Consider the following 22,291-nt stretch of genomic DNA (forward strand, 5'->3'; position numbering starts at 1 on the left):
CATGCAGCTCTGTTGTGGACAATTAGCAACTATCCTGGTCTTGAAAATCTATTTAGGTGGAATGTTTTTACCGGTCGTGCTTGTGTACATTGCAATTATGCCTTTGATCTTTGTCGTTGGCGTTACAGTAGGAAATGGTGTTTTATGGGTCATCAATGGTTTCTTGATGCTGTCTATAAATTTGGATTAAACAAGATTAGATTCAATGGAGAGCAAGAGCTACATAATCCTCCAAGAATACTATCAGGGACATAAACATTAGAACATGTTAAGGATATTAACGTCATATTTGGTCGGTCCGTGAATAATCTATTTGGAGGTAAAAGAATACGTGGTGTAAGCACTTCTCAAGATGAACCACAACAATTGAAGAAAAAGAGAATATTCTTTGAGCTTCCATATTGGGAACATAACTTGCTATGTCACAACCTCGATGTGATGCATATAGAGAAGAATGTCTGTGACAACGCACTTTTCATGCTGTTGAATAATAGTTCTTGCTCGAAAGATCATGCAAATTCTCATAAAGATCTCAAACATATGTGTTCCAAGCCAGATCTATGGCCAGATGATAATGGGAAGTTTGCACCAGCAGTTTACACAATGAACAAGCAAGGGAAGAAGTTATTTTTAGACACTATAAAGAATATTTGTGTGCCAGATGGATACGCAAGTAACATTTCTTGATGCATTGATGCCATTAATCTTAAAATTGTTGATACATTGAAAGCCATGATAGCCATATACTTGTACAACAATTTCTATCACTAGCTATGCGCTCAGTGCTTCATGATAACGTATCTGTGGTATTACTTGAGTTATGCTCATTTTTTTGAAAAATATGTGACAAAGTATTGAGTGTCACGGAGTTAGAAAAACTACAAACACAAATTGTAGTCACATTATGCCACATGGAAATGCTCTTCCCATCGTTATTTTTCTCATTGATTATGCATTTGGTTGTTCATTTGGTCGATGAAGCGAAGCTCGGAGGTTCAGTCTAATACCGTTGGATGTATCCAATAGAAAGGTAATTAATGATTAACTGCTTTATTTGCAATTAATATTAGCAAAATATGTATTCTTTATAACTACTAAGTACACAAGTCCATAGGTTCTTGGGACTATTAAAATCATACTTGCGTAACAAGGCACAACCCGAAGGATCTATTGTAGAGGGTTATATTGCACAAGAAATCCTTACTTTTTGTTCCCGATATTTTGAAAATATTGAGACAATTTGGATTCGACCTAGACATGTTGATGATGAACCTACCATTTCTCAACATCCAAATGCTTGAATTGTAGAATTATTTCCGTATGTTGGGAAAACAATTGGTGGTTTTACATGGTTAACTTTAACATCTATTGAGAAAGTATATGCCCATTGACATGTTCTAATAAATTGCCCCGCAGTTGATTCTTATGTCCAGTAAGTATTATTAATCGTGCATTTTATACATCGTTGAAATTGATTTAGCTAGTTGTAAACTACCAATTCAAATGCCACAGGGAATTCAGACTTGTTGAAAGATGACAATTAAGGACTCGAAGTAGAAATCCTATTGAGGTAGACAAGATGGTTCACAGAGAGTTTAATCAGTGGTTTGCAAATTGAGTAAGCTTCCTATTGATATAAATAAATTTATTTGATAATATACTTTCAAATAACTTCAGTTTGCTTGTAGATAAGCCGAGATTACGACAAGATCCAAGATTTTGATAAAAGTTTGCTCTTAGCTCTTGCATAAGGACCCATTAACCAAGCAAAATGATATTCTGCATATAATGTTAATGGGTACAAGTTCTGTAATTTAGAACGTTAAAGAGGATTGAAGACACAAAATAGTGGAGTTTTTGGCACATTTGGAACAAGGAGTTACTTAAGGGCTAGTGATGTCAACATGTGATATGGAGGTGTGCCATATTATGGAAAATTGGTTGACATCATTGAACTCAATTATAGTGGAATATTTATGGTGACATTGTTCAAATGTGAATGGGCAAACACTACTCACCTAAGAGGTATAGAAATTGACAAAATAGGTTTTACATCTATCAATTTTGGAAAACCTATACACACCAGAGGGATCGAAGATGATGAGCCATACATTCTAGCTTCTGAGGCACATATGGTAATTTATGTTGATGTTCAAAAAGAGGATGGATGGTGTATACATGTACATCTGAAACCTAGAGACTTGTATGACATGGGCGAGGGTGAAGAACATAATATGGCCAATATTGAAGGCTACCCGAGATTAAATTTGGATAGTTTATTTCTTGATGAAGATACTCATCTTCGGTTGAGTCGAGATGATGTAGATGACATCAATGATACATAATTTTGAAATATTTGTAAGCATTGTTATGAATTGGTAATTATTGGTTATTGTTGTTTTTATGTGTACTTATTTTATTATTTTCTTGTTTGTATATTCTACTAAACTAATACTTTGCTTATGTGAATAGTTTGCAATATGCCAAAGACAAAATGACACATTTCCTCCAGTGTTTCAACAAATCCTAATGAGGACTTTGTCCCATCTGGTGCCCCATGTACAACTTCATTAGTGCCACCTATAGCAGTAGAAATTCCTTTGGAGCAATGGGTTCCTTTTATTGATTAAAGGCTCAAGCCGATAAAAAGGTAACATGCGTAATATTTTGTTTGTTGCATTTTTTTAATGATATGCATTTCAATGTCTATGATTTCATTGAATTATGCAGGCAAAAGCGGAACAAAATGCACAAAAATCGTACTAAGTTGACAATGCCACACACATTAGGCTCAAAATTGATTGCTTGACTTTAGAAAGAGATGGTTATCAATCATTTTATGAAAAAATTTGAATATTTGTTTATTAATTATCAATATATACTTAATTGAGGCTTATATATCAAACACCGAATATTTTTGTAGGAAACACAACTTCATCGGCCTGTTACAAGGCTGAATTGTTTTAAATCAACCATACAACCTCAGATGGGTCTTTTGTAAATGAAGAGGCTAGGCAAAATCATGTAAGTAGTGCATGGTGTTATACGTTATGATTGATGGTTGTTTGATAATTAGCATTTATATAATCTACCACATTTATTGTGCAGGAAGAGTTACTTATTCAAAGTCAAAATTCATCTAAAAATGAAGCATTTATTAATGTTTTTGGGAAAGAACACCCAGGATTTGTACGTGGGTTAGGGCTTGGAGTTGTCCCAACCCAAGTATATGGGACATCAAGAAGCACAAGTAGCAGACATAATGCTAGTGGCGGCACACCATCCAAATTTGAAGACCTTAAAGAAACAGTGCAGCTATTAACCCGGCAAGTTGAACAAAATCAGCACCAAACAGCATTCCTTGCCCAACAACTAGGAAAACAATGCCAAAATGTTGCACCTAATATGGTTTGTTTTTTATCTTGTATTTTAGAGTTATTATTACAAATTACCGAGTGATTTTGTTGGGTTCCTAATATTTATTGGTGTTCAATTTTTTTAACATTTAATATTTCATAAATTTTGATCAAGAAAATACAGGGCCCGTAGCTATTTGAATATGTTCATCGCAGGATAGGCATTCAGTTTACAGTGAACATAGTTCAGATCCTAATGCATAGGTGATATTGACTTTAGTCCTTATAGATAAGTTTCGAATACTGCCCTTTAACTCTTAAATTTCATTCATCCACTTTATCCATTTTTTTTTCTAGTGTTCATAGGAATATGAAATTTAAATGGAGCTAGAGCATGGGCTATATATATATATATATATTATATGGAATATATGATATGAACTTTGAACTTTGGTTTATGTTGTTGTTCTTAGCACTTTTACTTTTATGTTCTTATTCATAGCACTTTTAGTAATTGAAGATGCTAAACATTTAGAATTTAAATTATTAAAAACTTTGTGTCTTTTGTTTTAATGTTGGAGTGTGGTATTATACAAACTTTGCTAACTTTTGAATCAAAAGCTTGAAGTTGAGAAACATCAGTGCCATCTGAGCATAGTATGAGGAGGAGGCTGCTGCTCACATTTAAGCATAGTATAAGGAAGGCCCAGACACTCTCCTCAATTTTTCTATAAACTTTCTTCTTCCCATTCTTAACTTTTGTATGTTCATTGTCCAATCTATTGTATTTCATGCATTAGAATTATTTCTTAATTTGCTTTGTAGTGCAGATGGACAGAGATGAGGGAGGTAGTGATGACTATGGTAGGGTCTCTCATTCTTTTGGAGGGATATGCATTGAGATTATTGCATTTGTAAGTGTAAATTGTTAATTTTCTTCTGATTTAATAATACCTTATAAGAGTCTGATAGCATTTCAAGTGCTGAGTAGTAATGAGACTGATTGAGGCAGCCCAGGCCTGCATTCATCTGGGAGCCTTTGTATTGTTATTATATTGCTTAAATTCATCTGTTGCTTTTCTTAGCTTTGTGGGTTATCAATAGAAAATAATCATTAAGTACACTGTTGGAAGTGGGATTTTGAGGTATGGCTTGTGCCAATTTATAATTACTATAATTGTGTTTAATTATTATTTTTTTTTTTTGTTATATGTTTGTAATTCTTGCAGTTTATGAATTTAGCCTCCAACTTAATTATCAAAGCCAATGGACTTATATTGTAGATGGACATGAATTGACAGTAAGCTTATATGGGTGCAAAAATATAGTATGAAAAGCTTTGTCATTTACTGAATTTGTTATGATGTGAACTCAACACTGTTCACCACTTGAAGTTAGATACAGAAATAATGAGTGGACAAACTGAGTTTTGTTGCAATATTTATTGTGTTGTATTAACTGACTTTGTTCTCCATTTATATTTTGTTGCAAGAAGAAAGAAAAGCCAGGATTCACATGCTTTGGCTTTAAAAGGGTGCATTTAAGGCAGCTGAAGAGCTACAGAAATGTAAATTTATCTCCAACAGAAATATTTACCATGTTTTATATATGCAATCTGCTTAATTTAAGTGTAGATTTTGTTCTTCTTTGCATTGCATCATAAAACTTTTTGTTTTCTCCATTGTTTCTTGTTGATGAAATCCATACATCCAATTTATTTAATTGTTTAATTTCAGTTGATCAAAAAGGTTGTTTAGCTTCAAAGAAAAGGTTGTTCTTATAGTATCAAATGATACATTCTTGGATCCCTTCCCTATCAGTCCTGATGATTTCCATGCATAATAATTGTTATGCTGTCCTGTGCTAACATCTCAACTTAAGAAATCTTCTAATCCACTGCTAATAGTCATCGTATCAACGTAGTGATGTTTTGCAAATGCCTTCTCTTGTTCTTCTTATTCTTTAAAGCTCTCAGTGTTGGTTTTGTTGACACTGATAAATAAGATGGTAGGGTCTCTCTATTACTTATGAAATGATTTAAATTTTATATTGATTGATTTCAATTAACTTTGGTGTTTTTTTTTAACTTAAACAACACTTGCAGTCAATGCTTTTAGGTCCTTGATGAGTCAATGGAAGAGCACACCACAAACTTAGGGGCAGTAAGATGATCCTTGTGGCACACAATGGGAAGGAGTTATTTACAGCGATTCAAGAGTTGTTACATTGTTAGTCTTTTTCTTGTTCATTCTAATCATTATTTCAAATTCAAAATTTCTATTGTTTTTATCTCAAATTTATCATCCTGTCAGAAAACTATCAACCATGGGCATCCAAGGTACATTGAGTGGTGTTTTGAGCCAACTCTCAGAATTACAATCTCTTTAAGTTCACATCAAAGCTCACTTCTTTGATACTACTAAAGAATTTTAATATCTATAAATATATATAAATGAACCATATTATCTGCAGACAGTGTTCTTCGTGGTACTCTTACTCCGAATATCGGTAACCTAAAGAATCTTTCTACATTGTAAGCCTAAACTTGGATTCATTAATATGTGAACATTCATCATCAAACTCATTACTTAGTTAAACATTTTTATGATCTTTATAGGATACTAGTTGGATGCAGCTTCATTGGTAACATTCCACAGGAATTAGGCACTTTACCACAGCTTTCATTCTTGTAAGTTTCATATGATTAGGAAAAAAACAATAATAATAATTTGAAACATGAAATATATCTGCTTTCCTTTGGCCTGCAATGATTTTTCATAGAGCTCTGAACTCAAACAAGCTCACCGGCATGATAACCTCTTCTTTAGGTAGTATTTCCAATCTCTACTTGTTGGACTTGGCTGACAATCAGTTGACTAGGAATCTCCCAATCTTAATAGGAACCTCTTTTAGTTTAGATCTCCTTATCAAGCACATGTGAGTGTTTTGAATCTATTTCATTGTCATTACTTATTAATGATATGATTCTTCTCTTTATTTTGTGTTATTTACGACCATTTCAGCAAAAACCAGTTCTCAGCGATAGTTCAATCCAACGAGCCTTTTCAGCTCAGAAATGACACTGATACATTTGTAAGTTGTTACTTATTCCATGTCTTTTACTTCTATGTTAGCTTTTATCTGACTATTTTGATATAATTTGGACAGACTTCTTGATGGGAATAACTTCACTGGTAAAATACCATCAACTATAGGATTAGTTAAATCCCTTGAAGCTCTGTAAGTTTTCATCATAACATGAAACCATTATTAGTGAATTTCCAAATAGCACCGTCCTCAATTATAATACAATGAGATCATGTTATACACTATGAATTCCAGCTACAATAGCACACTTATGTAAGCAATAACAATGTCATCACAAGGTTCCTTTTGGTATTGAATTCATCTTTTTAACAAAATTTGTCGCATTGCAGTACACATATTGAGAGTATGATATATTTCCGCCTTGAGCAGAATCAATTGTCATCATAATCCATAAGCCTTGCAAACTGTGGATCAAATCATGTCCATCATATCAAAGTCTTATTACATACGCTGGTGTTATGTTCTTTAGAGCACCAAACTTTAGAGGTGTGACAAACAACACATTGTTCCAATTTTGTGAGCCCATGTAGATCTCTATGTTTTGGATCCGTTTGGAGTTTCTCATGTATGTTTAATCTGTTAATGGAGAAACTTGTATTTGAATTATGTATTTCAAAACTTGTATTCATACATATATTTGTGGATCAATGAAATGTAGTCTTGTGCTTTCATTAATCAATGAATTTTGTAAGTTTTTAATTATATTCGTTCGATGTGTAAATTGCCGCATTTTTATCATTCATCAAAAAATTTATTAAAAAAATGGATCCACAAGTGTCGCGGTTTGAACCTCCAAGATTCTAATTATTAAAATTCAAATTGGTTTAAGAATCCCGGCGGTTGAAATCAACGGAAACCGCAAATCTTAATTCTCATATTTTGCATTTGCCGGTTGTTCTCATGGCAGTTCACAACCGCCGGTAAATGCATATCGGAATGGCGACGATGACATGTGGCGTGGCGTCAATTGTGACGGCGGGTTATAACTGCCGATAAACAGAATCACAATTTGCGGTGGTTATTCCGACCTTTGGAAAAAACCGCCGCAAACGGGCTTGTTCATAGTCTGTTGCCTATGTTGGCCCGTTCATGGATGTATTTGGAAAGTGAATAGTCCCCATGATGTAGAGCACAAGGAGTTTGACAAATGTTTCCTTCTCAAGGTCTATACTGTATCAAGAGGTTCATTTTGATTGCATCTTGATACTGGTTATGCATTTTTTTGAGGTACTTTTGTTCGAATTCAGGTTGTTCTTTTCATATTTGAAGGAGATAATATCTCAGTCACAACACAATCCAAGTATGAGTACCACATCCTCGATCTTGAAAGACAGTATGCTTTCACCTATCTTGAATCGCTAGGTGTGATCGTTGTACATCTGCATTAGCGTATCCAGTACAACCTCTCTTGCAGTACATGTTCCAAGTCCATTAGATGGCCAACAGTTTTCCACGGAGGATTTCAATTCCCAGTGCCGTAGACTGGTGCTTATTCAACTCAGTAAGCATTTCAACAACTGGGGCCAAATAATACCTTACGTTGGTGAGACTGGTAGTCATATCATGTTACCCATAAGCAAAGTAAATAATATAAAGAATCTAGTAGTTCTTGAAGAGAAAAATATACTACCAAAACCTAACACTCTATTTACATAGGATCGATCCAAAATACACAGAATCCCATACCGAAGGAAATGCATAGGACCCCAGAAACAAACACTAAAAGATAAAAAAAGTAAATAAAATAAAAAAATTGAAACCCTAATCTTATTCTATGATCTCCCTAAGTGCCTTTTTACCTTCAGGTTGCTGGTTTATAAGTGGAAATTGAAACGACGTGTTCATTTTGAAGTTTGTAAGCCAGCATAGCTTTGAATAAGTGAAAACTCTAGCGAGGAGAAGAAGGATGAAGAACAGTATCTAGATAGGGTTCGGCGAGAATTTGAAGAAGACAAAAAGGAGCGATGGAGAAGAAAAAACAGAACACGGCACCCAACGAAACGTCTCAGGGTTTCAACTGCCTTACACGTTACTTCCTAAGGTGGTCGGTCAGGGGGCATTCTCATCTTTTCACCCAACGAAACGTCTCAGGGTTTCAACTGCCTTACACGTTACTTCCTAAGGTGGCCGGTCAGGGGGCATTCTCATCTTTTCACTAAGAGAGAGAGAGAGAGAGAGAGAGAGAGAGAGCACTCACAAAACCTAGCCGGTTGGGGGTTATTCCATTCTTTTCACCATTTGAGAGAATACTCATTCTAACTGGGGTCATTTTTGTCATTTCATTGCTACCTTAACTCTGTTATAATGCCTGTGATGGGAATCTGAACTGAAATGTAAATAGAGTGAAAATGAGGGACTTATTAAAAATACCATAATTTAGAGGAATCATGCGTGGATAACCAAGTTATGGAAGGACTGTTTATTACTTCCCTGATAAAAAAATTACAAATTTTTTTAATTTAATTTTGGTTTTGAAATTTTTAAAAAATAGTTAAAAATGATACATGGATAAACACTAGGATAAGTATATTTTTGTTTAGTGATTAAAAAAATATTTATTGTTATTTTAAAAATATAATTAGAAATTTAGCTAGTAAGTTAAGTTTGCATCTCAAAATTAAACCCAACTCTCCTGCTTAATGCTTGGGCTTTCAATGATAAGTACAGATCTAATGCAGATTCGATTCTATTCGTAGAATCGAACTAGAACCAATTTTATGGTTCCACTTCAAAATTAGAACTTTGAACATGAATTTTGAGGTTCTAATTGAAGTTTTTGATACTTTGAAACCATAATCTGAACCGAACATTAACCGAACTGGGAATTTTGGTTCTATTTTTCATTTTAAAATATAAATTTTATAATATATAATATAATAATTTTTTTTTGATATATTTCGATTAACTCAAACCAAATAGGAACCAAAATCGGAACTAGAACCTTAAAACTATAGCTCATTTCCAATTCCAAGGTTTACAAAACTATAACCACAAGTTTGAAATTAGAATTAAACAAGGTGAAAGTCTAGATATGTAGGTTAATTCTTAGCACAATCAAAAATATAGTTTTTGAAATAATGCCATAAGTTAATATATCACAAAGGAAAAATTTTATATATATATATATATATATATCTTGTGTTATCAAAGGGATGTAAAAAAGTTTGTTTTTTCATTTAGAGGATGTGTGTTTTATTTAGTTTAAAAAAAAAAGAAGAAATAAACCCATTAACAGTGTTAATCTTTATTTATGTGGTAAGAACAATTTCACCAATTCACTTAAAACCCACTTGGTATAAAAACCTCCTCTGTGGATGTCATGTAGTAATTACCAAGCGGGGATATTGACCTTAAAATAAAAGTAGAGATTAACATGTTTTTCGAAATTGTATAATTTAAAATTTGAATTCTTACCATTTGATTCATAATTTAAGTAAATTGATGGGCTCAAGCAAGGCTGGTGATTTCATGGGCCAAACAAGTCCCACTTATTCAAGCTCTATTTTCGAATTGGACTATAAACATTTCAATCCAAGCTCAACTTCTTTCTTTCTTTATTTTTATTTTTATTTTTATTTTTGTGTGAATGTTTGTGGTGTGTGGGGGTGGGGACCAAATTCCAGTAAATTAGTAAATTAGTTTTGATAGTAGGCTCGAGTTTTGAGTCCATGCGATTCAAATATGTTTATTAATTTATATGTTCAGACTCTAAATAAGATCACCATATATTTTTTTTAATTTATACATTACTATTTATATATTTATCTATAATATTTTTACATTTTATATGTTAAAATTATAATATTGACAATTCTAAATAGGAGATGTAAGTGCGACATTGATTATTGAATTAACTATTTAAATAAATGTATTTATGTTTAAAAATTATTATTACTGGAATGTTATATTTTAATTAGGAAGATTAATTATTTTTTACATATGCTAATTTAAACAGATAGTTGATTAAGATTTTCTTTCATATTGATTGATTGAAGATACTTACAAATTATTTGGAAGGTGCAATGAAGCTGAAATTATTGGCATCAGATTCATTTCTAATTATATATATCTTCAAATATATATCAGAAATTCGATCGCCATTAATTTTGTGTTTCAAGGCTTCAATGTCAGTTACCAATATTTTGATTATTACTGCCAAGTTTCTCATAGAATTCTTTTCTAATTATTATCAAAGTATTAGAAATAGAGAATATTCATGAATCAACCAATAATTGTTCTGATAGTGTAACGCAATTAATTTGGTGTTCCAAGTGTTCTACATTGGTTATCATTATTCTGATACATGAGAACTTTTGATTATTACTTTCATGTTTCTCATAGAATTCACATGAATCAATCCTTGTTGTTTTGATCTAGCTTTTAACCTTGTATAATTTACTATGCGTTTTTATTGAGGGAATAAATTTAAAATTATATTTGTGCCTCTCTCATTATTTCACACTCTCCTTTTGATTACGTATTGAACCCGGGAAGGAGGTTGGGTTTTATATCACCTTAGTGAATTTTAATTCCTTAATCTCTATTATAATTTGTGTGTTACCTTGTGAGCTTAGATGCTTACCATGTTTTGGACACCAAATTTGAACTAGGATATGTTTTTGTGACTCAGTTTGCTTCAGTATATGTTGTTTTAATTAATCTTCTATGTTGTCTTTGTTGTCTCTTTAAAAGCTCTTTGTTTTCCTGAGATAATGTTACTATGCCCTGAGAAAAGCATTCTGATAATCATGAACTCATCTTTGTAAACCTCACATTAGTGAATCATTGGATAGGCTTATGAAAGAAAAATGTCTCTTGTTATTCTTTAACTTATATAATACTCACTTATACATTCCTTAATTATCTAATTAATGCATTCTAAACATTCGTAAACCCAATGGCACTAAAGTATTAATTTTTTTTATAGATTGCTCTATACCTGCTAATAATAATCTTGGATGATATTTTGCCTTCTCATAATTAATATCAAATTCACAGTCGTCAAAATATATTAAAGAAGATAATTAAAATATTTAAATATAACAATTATAGTGTATATAGTTACATGAATTGGCTTTTTTTTTTAAATATTACAAAAAAAAAATATTTACTAAATTACGCATGTTTGGGATTATTTACCAAAAATCATGACGTTGGTGGAAAAGCAGTAAAAATTTTTCCCCGCTTTTCGGTTTTTAATTTTTATTTTTAAAATATAGAAAAGCGGGAGAGTTTCTCCCGTTTTCATAATTTTTTACGGGAGAGTTTCTCTCGTTTTCATTTTTTTTAATTAAAAAATTATGAAAACGGGAGAAACTCTCCCGTTTTCAAAATTTTTTAATTTTTTTAATAAATAAAAATGAAAACGGGAGAGTAACTCCCGTTTTTTTTTAATTTTATTTTAAAAAAACTCAAGTCTGTTGTTAGATTTAAAAGAATTCTTTTTATATGATTAATTTTTTAATTAAAAAATAATTGTTGATATATATATATATATATATATATATATATATATGTATATTAACCTTTTATTTTAAAAAAAACTACGAATCTCGAAAAATATTAGAAATAAAATGGTCAAAGTTGCTTCGGTAATTAATTAATACAAAATAGGATGGTTAAATCTACAACGACAAGTAGTTAGTACAAAGTAGGACGGTCAAACCTACACCGTTAGTAATTAGCACAAAATAGGACTGTCAAACCCGCACTAGTTAATAATTACCACAAAGTAGTACAATGAAAAGTGCACCGGTCAGTACTTAGCACAAAGTAGGTCGGTTAAACCTGCACCGGTCAGTAATTAGTATAAAGTAGTTTGGTCAAACTTGTATCGGTAATTAATTATGGCAAAGTAGGACGGTCAAACATGCACGTGTCAGTGATTAGCACAAAGTACGTCGGTCAAACCTGCACCGGCCAGTAATTAGTTCAAAGTAAGTTGGTCAAACCTACACCGATCAGTAATTAGCACAAAATAGGACAGTCAAACTTGCACATGTCAGTAATTAGTACAAAGTATGTTGGTCAAACCTGCACCGGTCAGTAATTAACACAAAGTAAGACGGTCAAACTCGGACCGGCCCAAGATTTAGCACAAAGTAGGTCGGTCAAACCCCGTGATCGGGTCAAGATTAGTACAAAGTAGGTCACTCAAACCTCCACCAGTCAGTATTAGTATAAAGTAGATCGGTTAAAGCTGCACCGATCAGTGATTAGCACAAAGTAGGACAGTCAAACCTGCACTAGTTAGCACAAAGTGCGCCGGTCAAACCTGCACCACTCAGTGATTGGGACAAAGCAGGACAGTCAAACCTGCACTAGTCAGCACAAAGTACGACGGTCAAACCTGCACCACTCAGTGATTAGGACAAAATAGGACAATCAAACCTGCACCAGTCATCACGTAGTACGCTGGTCAAACTTGCACCGCTCAGTGATTAGGACAAAGTATGACAGTCAAACCTGCACCAGTTAGTACTTAGCACAAAATAGGTTGGTCAAACCTGCACTAATCAGTAATTAGGATGGTCAAACCTGCAATGTTCATAAATGAAATTTTGAAAATTCGAGCTCATTATATAAACCAACATTAGTAGCCCATTTTCACTATTGCATACTATTTACTCAGTCACTCACCCATACTTCTTCTTCTTGTCTTCAACAATGGCAGAGACTTCACTTGTATTGGTTTACTACAATGGTTCAATCATTGCTAGTGAACACACAATTATATTTTCGTTGGACGATCAATCATATTTTTATGTCGAAGACGACATTTCTTACGAAAATTTAAAGAGATCCATTGAAGAAAGCATTGAGACTGCTGACAACCAAGGAGTTTCATGTATCAAATACCGGCTCATAATTTCTTCAGGATCCGGTAAGATTTGTTATCGGTCATTCAAATTGAGTAATGAACGAGATGTTCGGATGATGTTCGACTACCATAAAAGAAATCCAGATATTGGCATTATTGAATTATACGTGGAGTTCAGCGCTGCAACTTTCAAGGGTGCTCCTTCCCAACAACAAACAGCCCCAGATGACGAAGTTCAACGCAATTTGAGACGGGAGAGGATTTCATCACCATGCCAAGTTAATGAACCTGAACGGCTCTCAACGGAGTAGAGGGCACAAGATGATCCACCACCCAATAATTATTTTACTAATTCATAACATCTACAAGGCGGAACAAGTTCTTTTCATGATACTCATGAAACCGAATTTGGTCAGTATGGCCGATCCAGTGGAGACGATGAGGACGACAATGGTGACAGCTTTGGGGAATACACTGAACCAAGTGTTGATGACATTCAGTTAGAAGAATGCAATCTTGAAGACGTTCCAATGACCGACCATAATTTCATGATGGCACCAATGGAGCCTCCAGCACATATGCGGACCCTTGATTTGGAAGCAATGTCCGCACAAGAATTTCCGGAGTACCCTTTATTTTATGCCGACACATTAACTAGAGCAACGACAAATGGAGATCTTCATGTAGGCATGAGGTTTCGAAGCAAAGATGATACTGTGACCGCAATTAAGCATTACTGCTTACTTAAATCTGTCGAATACAAAGTTATTGAGTCTGATCCGACTCGATACTCCGGTAAATGTAAGTCATATGATGATGGGTGCAATTGGAGGGTTCGCGCATCCTACAGCAAGCGGAGACAGCTTTAGGAAATTACAAAGTATACTGGGCCTCACACGTGTTCATCAGCAATGATCTCGTAGGATCATTCAAAACTGGATTCAAACATGATTTGTCGTCAAATACAAGCACTAGTCCAACAGCAGCCAAGCATTAATGTATCGGTTTTAATAGCGGAGATCAAAAATCGATATGGATACACACCGACATATAGGAAAGTATGGACAACTAAGCAAAAAGAGGTTGAAGCAACATTTGGCAATTGGGAGGAGTCCTACAACGAATTACCAAGATGGCTATCAGCGTTGCAACAGTTTGTTCCTGCGACAATAGTTGATCTTGAGACCCAGCCAGCATACGATGGACCTTACCTGGTACGTGATGCTCAAATCTTTCATAGAGTTTTCTGGAGCTTCCCCGCTTGCGTGGAGGCTTTCAAATATTGCAAACCGGTTGTCCAGATAGATGGCACCCATATTTATGGCAAATACAAAGGCACTTTGTTGTTGGCAATCGCACAAGACGGTAATAAAAATATCCTGCCAATTGGTTTTGCCATCGTGGAAGGAGAAACGTTGGGTGCATGGACCTTCTTCTTACGCAACCTGCGTTCCAGTGTAACACCACAACAAGGAATATGCTTTATATCTAATTGCCATGAATCCATCAAATCAGCTTTTCGATCACTTGGCCGTGAGATGAGTGCTCCTTATGCGTACCGTGTTTACTGCATTAGACATATCTCGGCCAATTTCATGCGTCGTTTCAGAAACAAAGAAATGCTACGGATAATTGTCAATATTGGCAAGTTACAAGATTAGCTTTTTTTTTTTTTTAATCTAACTCTTACATTGTTGTTAATTATTGAAGTTATCTTAACTTTGTAAGTTCACTGTTGCAGGTTATTCAAAAACCATTCAAGATTTTAACTACTGGTACGGTTTACTATGGGACAACGATGAAGAGGCGACGAGATGGTTGGATAACATACCGCGGGAGAAGTGGGCTCAAGCGTTCGATAAAAAAGGGAGAAGGTATGGTCACATGACAACCAACCTCGCCGAATGTGTTAATTCAGTGCTTAAGGGAACAAGAAACCTTCCTATAACAGCTATGGTTAAATCAACGTACTTCCGACTTGCGGAGTTGTTTGTGAGGAAAGGTGTACAGGTGCAAGCTCAGATCGCATCATTCCTTATCTTCTCAGAATCACTAATGAAGGCAATCTAAGAAAATCAACAAGCAGCATCCAGCATTTACGTTCGTCAATTCGACCGTGAAGAGAAGTCATTCATGGTAGATAAGATGTCACCCCCGCAATGTGGGAGACAAGCTAGCACTTTTCGCATCAACAAAAGATCACATTGGTGGGACTGTGGTGCTTTTCTGACGCTACATTTTCCATGTCGACATGTCCTTGCAGCATGCTCGCATATTCGTCTACATTGGGAGGAGTATGTTGACAACGTGTATAGGCTTCAAACAATTTTTAATGTATATCATAAAGAGTTTGAGCCAGTATCAAATGAGGGATATTAGAACCCTTATAATGGTCCACGTCTACATCCTAATATTACGATAAGAAGACCGACGAAAGGAAGACCAAAATCTACAAGGATTCATAATGAGATGGATATTATGGAAGTTGTTTAGCGAAAACGTTGTGGTTTATGTTGCAACGAAGGACATAGTCGCCGAAATTGTCCCAACATTGCCGGTTCAAGTAGTCGGTCGTAATATACTGTAAATGTCTTTTTCGTTGTAATGTTTTAATGATGTAAGCCTTCCATATAATTATAACATGCAATGAGTTATCATTAAAGCCTTTTGTTAAAGTATATGAAGAAAAAACAAATGCAAAGAAAAAGTAAATTTAAAAAAATACACAACATAGAACACCAAGCAAAATAATACTACAGATAGTTTTGCGTAGATAATAAAGGAAAACAACAACTAATACAAGAGTCTACTCTACCGTCTACACTGCCACCTCTCAATAAAACATTGAGGTGGGTGGATATCTCTGTCGGGCAGTCCCCATGGCCTAGGTCTTCGTGCTTGCTCAGCTAGCAGGTCATCATCAGATGATTCATCTGAATAGTGTATTGCTGAGGCTAGAGTGTTCAGGTTCGTAATAAAGTACGAAGGGTTTGGGGGTGATTCCCAGTCTTGTTGCCGAATTGAAGTTGAATAACTAGATTGTCAGCGTTCCATAGGTGGATGATGAGGTTGATATTCAAATAAATTCCGCACAAAGTCCATCCTGAAATCAACCGAGTATCTGCTGGGCTCAACTGGAGGAAATCCATGGAGATGAGATGATTGAGTAACGTTGATATCATCTGATGAGTGAAATGACTGGTACCCTTCGTGATGTGGGTGTCGAGGAATATGTGCCTCATCGTGTTCGGCCCGAGAACTATGCCGACAACGTCTTCGTACAGGAGGACTCGGTCGTGGCACATCTACAACCACTGTTGGAAACGCTCTAAGGGGCACTGGAAGAGTGTTACCTCTCGTACGAGGATCCAACAAGTCCTGATCTGTCGATAAAAATAATATGGTATTAGTAGTATACCAGTCATAATATTCCACCGACATTGCGTTATTTCGGCGGGGAACATGGAGGTCGAGAGCAGCGTGACGCTCTATCTCTCCGATGATCCAATCCATCTTCCGTACATCAATGCCCAATGCGTGTCGATTACGCCCACGAAGATCATGATCATGGGTCAGTCCAATGCAAACTGGATCAAGAGGAACACCTTGGGCGAAACCAAATTGTCTTGTAACTCAATCTGTTTGGTGCCACTCAACAACTTCGAAGCAAATCAATGATGTAAACGCGAGTCCATAAAAGGTGCATCTGCGAAAAACGTTACGTGGCACTTGTGCGATTATCTCGTTCGAATCATAAGGCTGCCATATAAACTGTTCAAAATTATTTACCAAATAATCAATTGTTATTAATACCTAAAATATGTGTATGAATTATCAATTTTTTTAACAACATTACCTGTTGCATCTCCAATCGATCTAGTAGCTGCCTATATATCTTCACATTGTGCTTGTTGCTACGGCTATGATCATCCACTTCAATGTGCGCCCACTTGAAAAATGAGAATGAATTATAATTTCAATGATTATAATTAAGTGTAAAATGAATCATCGATTTAATTTGCTCTCACCTACGAGCCAGAGGAAAGGATACGATAGCACGGGTTCGAGGGGATATACTTGAAATCCTGTACCATGCCTATGATTGAAGTAATATCATAGATCCACTGATATTTTTCATATCCTTGTTGGATGCACGGCATAAAGACTTGTACAGGGTTGCTAGACATGTTGAACCCCAACTGTATCTTCTTGCTTTTGTAAAATCCCTCAGAAGTGGTAACCACTTCAGATGAACCCTGTTCTGAGATATATCTGGCATGAGGACACAATTGATAAGCCTTAGGATATAGGCACATGCATAACATTCTATCTGTCGTTGACCTGCATCGTATGACAACATGCCAAATGTTTCCTCAAGCCACGTTAGAGTTATACTCTGACCTTTCCTTTGCTCCACCGGTGGGACCACTCCGAGCAACTCTGCACAAACAGCACTTCCTAAGCCGGAAGTCTGCCCGATGACTTTGTGGCCGTTAATTGGTAAGCCAAGTAATAGTGCCACATCTTCCAATGTGATTGTTGTCTCACCGCATGTAAGGTGGAATGTGTGTGTTTTAGTCCGCCATCTCTCCACTAATGCGCTCACAAGAGCGGCATCAATTCGGAAATTAAGAATTTGAGCCGCATGATAGAACCCGGCTTCTCTTAAAAGGCCTATGATTTGTGGAGGAGGCTCTGCGATAGACACATGTCTACAACTAAGAACCCGATCAGGCTGTAGAAAGTTATAAATTAATCAATTTCATATTAAATGGAAAAATAAAATAGGTTGACTTGAAAAAATATAAGACACGAAAAAAATCATAAATTCGAACATATGCCATCGAAAAATTAAATATGATTGAAGAGTAAACCATAAACATTGGTGTGCTAATAATATACTAGGTTATCTAAATAAATATGCTTCAGCCATAATATAACAATTATTAATACAATAAAAAATTAACCTAATAATAAACTAGGTTATCTAAAATAATGACTTAATACAATTATTAACAAAAAAAACCTAATAATATATTAGGTTATCTAAATAAACATGCTTCAAGGTTAATATGACAATTATTAATAAAATAATTAATTATGACATAATAAAATTATTCATAAAACCTAATGACATAATACAATTATTAATAATAAACAAAATTACCTAAAAATGTAGTAGGTTATCTAATTAAACATGATTGGGGTGCTAATAAGATAATTATTAATACGATTAATAATTATGACATAATATAATTATTAATATAAAATAAAAACTTAATACAATTATTGATAAAAAATAACCGAATAATATACTAAGTTATCTAAATAAACATTCTTCGAGGTTAATATAACAATTATTAATACAATAATTAATTATGACATAATAAAATTATTCATAAAACCTAATGACATAATATGATTATTAATAATAAAAAAATTACCCTAAAAATATAGTGGGTTATCTAATTAAACATAATTGGGGTGCCAATAAGATAATTATTAATACGATTAATAATTATGATATAATACAATTATTAATATAAAATAATTACTTAATACAATTATTAATAAAAAATAACCAAATAATATACTAGGTTATCTAAGTAAACATGCTTCGAGGTTAACAATTATTAATACAATAATTAATTATGACATAATACAATTATTAATAAAAAAATTATCCTAAAAATATAGTGTGTTATCTAATTAAACATGCTTCGGCCGCTAATAAGATAATTATTAATACGATTAATAATTATGATATAAAAAATTATTATGTGAAACTAATGTCTTAATATAATTATTAATAAATAATTAATTTCAAAGTTATCTAAGTATACAAACATATTACCTTTTCCGACAAAATAGATGAAATGTGATCACTCTGTAATCTTAAGAACGCCATCGAAAATTATTAACAGAAATCCCGTACACGTGTAAGTAGAAAACGCCCGCACAATTAGAACTTGAAATAAGATTAAAATATTATAAAATGAGAATGGAGGGGGAGATAGTATGAAGTGGGAAGTGGGTATTATATAAGAAAAAATAATAATAAAATAGTTCAACGGATATATTATATCCGTTACTAAACTTGCTATTAGCCTATTACTCAGTGTTCTTGTTTTTGCTTTTTAAAAAAAACATTGGTGAAGCAGCATTGGTGAAACAACAATGCTATTGGCTAATGAATGAAGAATATTTAAAAAGCATTGGTGAAACAACAACCAAGGACAAAGACAGCATAATCGTTTGAACCCTTTTTTTAACCTTTAGAAAAACAGGGAGTTACTCTCCTTTTCATTTTTATTTATTAAAAAAATTTAAAAAATTTTGAAAAGGGGAGAGTTTCTCCCGTTTTCATAATTTTTAAATTAAAAAAATAAAAAGGGAGAAACTCTCCCGTTTTTTTTATTTTAAAAATAAAAAATAAAAAAAAACTGAAAACGGGGAAAATTTTACCGTTTTCCACCAACGTGCGTAGTTTGGTAAATAATCCCAAACATGCGTAATTTAGTAAATATTTTTTTTTAATATTTTAAAAAAAAAACCTACATGAATTAGTCTATTTAAATATTCAAATATAATAATTAAAAACAAATAACAATTATTTAATTAAAATATTTAATTAAATAATTATTTAAATTATTTCATAATCTAGTAAATTTAGTTATAATTAAACATCATCGTTATTTTATAAAATATCATTTGTTTATAATAAGATATATAAAAATAATTTGACCACATTTCTTTGTAATATTCTTTCCATTCTCCACTCCTATTCTCTCCGACAACACACTGGTTTATCACTATTTTTATTTCCTTTATTTCCATTCCCCTTGATTATATTCACCCTAATCCGGCAAACTAAATGCACCCTTAATTGTTTTTATAGTTGTTTTGAATTTATATATAGATGGCTAATACATTTATAGAAATGGTTTCAAAGCTTATTTCTAATTTTTTTATTATTTTAGTGAATAGTTTAAATTTAACACACAAAAATATGTTCAAAGATTGCTATTGTTAAAAGATTCTCTTAAAATTATATAAATTTTTATCTCTTATGTATGCTGCTCATGTAGACAAGTCTATTTTTTTTAATTATAACTAGGCAAATTCTCTTACTCTGCCCTAGCCTTTTGTTTTTGTTTTTGTTTTTGTTTTTTTTATGATTTTGGTGATTTTTAGATAATATTGCATATAAATATATAATTTAAAATACATAAACTAATGCAAAAGCTAACTTTCATTTATGACTTACAAATTAGGCAAATATATATATATATATATATATATATATATATATATATATATATATATATATATATATATATAGCCTTGTAGGAGTGGAAGAGAGAAGAAAAAAAATTTAGTTTTCTTGTTTTATTTAACTGATATAACCTAAGGAAAAGGAAGAACTTTTACATTTATGACACTCTCTACTTCTATAAAACCCAAGATAATTAATCGTATGATTAATCAAAGTATGAGATCCACAAACTCTACCGTTTATAATTAAATAACCACTAAAATGTAACCAAACATATTATTATTATTTAATGATTTTAAAGTTGCTCCTTGAATTTCTCTAGAATCAAATTATATATTTACTTTAATAGTATGCATAGATTATTTCTTCGTGTAACCATTAATGTATTATAAATTTGTCAAAGTAATGTTTATTCAAAAAGAGAAAAAAAAAAAATCTATTTCAATTATATAGGTGTTCTTAGGAATAGAAAAAATGGGGAAGGAGATATGGTAAAATAGCTTTTATACCTCTTGGAGTAAAAAATGATATTAATGTATACAATAGTAAGTTGTGTGTAATAACTTTATCACTACTATATTCTTATTTATAAAATATTATTATTAAATTCAATTATTATAATTAAATATTTTAAATAGATATCTCCATTTAAAACTTTATTTATTTAATTTTTATTATGTAAAAAAACTTTATATTTGTAAAATATTCTAGTAGGATTGTTATTTTAATTACTATAATTAAATTTTAAATTCAACATTTCACTCTAATAAATTACTTTATTTAATAATTATAATTAATTATATAAATCATATAATATTTTTGGTATTTTTAATATTTTTATTATAAAATATTCATAATATTATTGTTCATTCCAGTTATTTTGTTTAAATGTTTAAATTAAACATCTAACAATTCTAACTCAATAATTAATTGATTTAATTATGATAATTAACTTTCAATTTTTGTTAAAAATAACAAGAAATATCACACTACACTTTGGTTATCACATATTATCTCACTCAAATAATTCAACTTCAACTATTTTTCACATTAATTAACATTTTAAACACCCTATTTACTTACAATGGAGCTGTGATCCTATAGAACCGAGACATGGGATCACACCAACCATTATTTATTTATTTATTTTTAAACATTAAATTTTATATTAAAACTTTGAAAATGGTACTATTGTTATTTAATTTAGCTGCAGAGGATCACATGTTCTCTTTTTTGTGGAATGACTAACTTTTTCCCCTTCTTTCTTATTGACCCATTTATTTTGTTGGTATTTATATTTATTTATTAAAAATATTAACAAATATTTTTTTTAAAAAATCAATTTATTTGGCAATGCACTCATTCACCATGCCGATGCTTTATTATTATTATTTTTTAAGCAACATGAACAACAATAGATTGAGAAAATGTTAAATTGTTAAATCAATATAAACTAAGAAATTATTCTAAATGGAAATAACATTTACATATGTTGCCAATATATCTCTTTGAACTTTGAAATCATGACCTGCAGGAAGACAAACAACCACAAACTTTCAAAGTGGACATAACTTCCAATTCCTGTCAATAGCTTTGAAATCAACTTAAAGAATTTATATCATAATTCAAATGACACTAAGCGCATGATATAATCATTGAAAAAACAATGACATCATGAACCTTAGGATATCATAGTTGAATACTCCAAAAGAAAAATACGAGTTAGCTAAT

General features: G+C 32.6%; 2 protein-coding genes across 2 annotated transcripts; both read left to right on the plus strand.

Moving 5' to 3' along the window:
* The first annotated feature begins 13,130 nt into the window (after positions 1-13,130).
* On the plus strand, positions 13,131-14,153 carry LOC120271623. Its single transcript, XM_039278297.1, has 2 exons — positions 13,131-13,562; positions 13,701-14,153. Exons 1-2 carry the CDS (start codon positions 13,131-13,133, stop codon positions 14,151-14,153), a joined length of 885 nt encoding a protein of 294 aa, XP_039134231.1.
* Positions 14,154-14,231: 78 nt separating this feature from the next.
* Positions 14,232-15,354, plus strand: LOC120271624. Its single transcript, XM_039278298.1, has 2 exons — positions 14,232-14,928; positions 15,026-15,354. The coding sequence occupies exons 1-2, from the start codon at positions 14,232-14,234 to the stop codon at positions 15,352-15,354; spliced, it is 1,026 nt and encodes a 341-aa protein (XP_039134232.1).
* The last annotated feature ends 6,937 nt before the right edge of the window (positions 15,355-22,291 follow it).

The sequence above is a fragment of the Dioscorea cayenensis genome, chromosome 11 (genome assembly GCF_009730915.1).
Source record: "Dioscorea cayenensis subsp. rotundata cultivar TDr96_F1 chromosome 11, TDr96_F1_v2_PseudoChromosome.rev07_lg8_w22 25.fasta, whole genome shotgun sequence".
NCBI classification, from domain to species: Eukaryota; Viridiplantae; Streptophyta; class Magnoliopsida; order Dioscoreales; family Dioscoreaceae; genus Dioscorea; species Dioscorea cayenensis.

Excerpts from the sequence above, each read along its gene's own strand:
- LOC120271623 (XM_039278297.1), top strand. The coding sequence starts at position 13,131 with ATGGCAGAGACTTCACTTGTATTGGTTTACTACAATGGTTCAATCATT. Across the intron at positions 13,563-13,700 it reads GGATTTCATCACCATGCCAA|TATGGCCGATCCAGTGGAGA; the intron begins GTTAATGAACCT and ends GAATTTGGTCAG.
- LOC120271624 (XM_039278298.1), top strand. The coding sequence starts at position 14,232 with ATGATTTGTCGTCAAATACAAGCACTAGTCCAACAGCAGCCAAGCATT. Across the intron at positions 14,929-15,025 it reads ACGGATAATTGTCAATATTG|GTTATTCAAAAACCATTCAA; the intron begins GCAAGTTACAAG and ends TCACTGTTGCAG.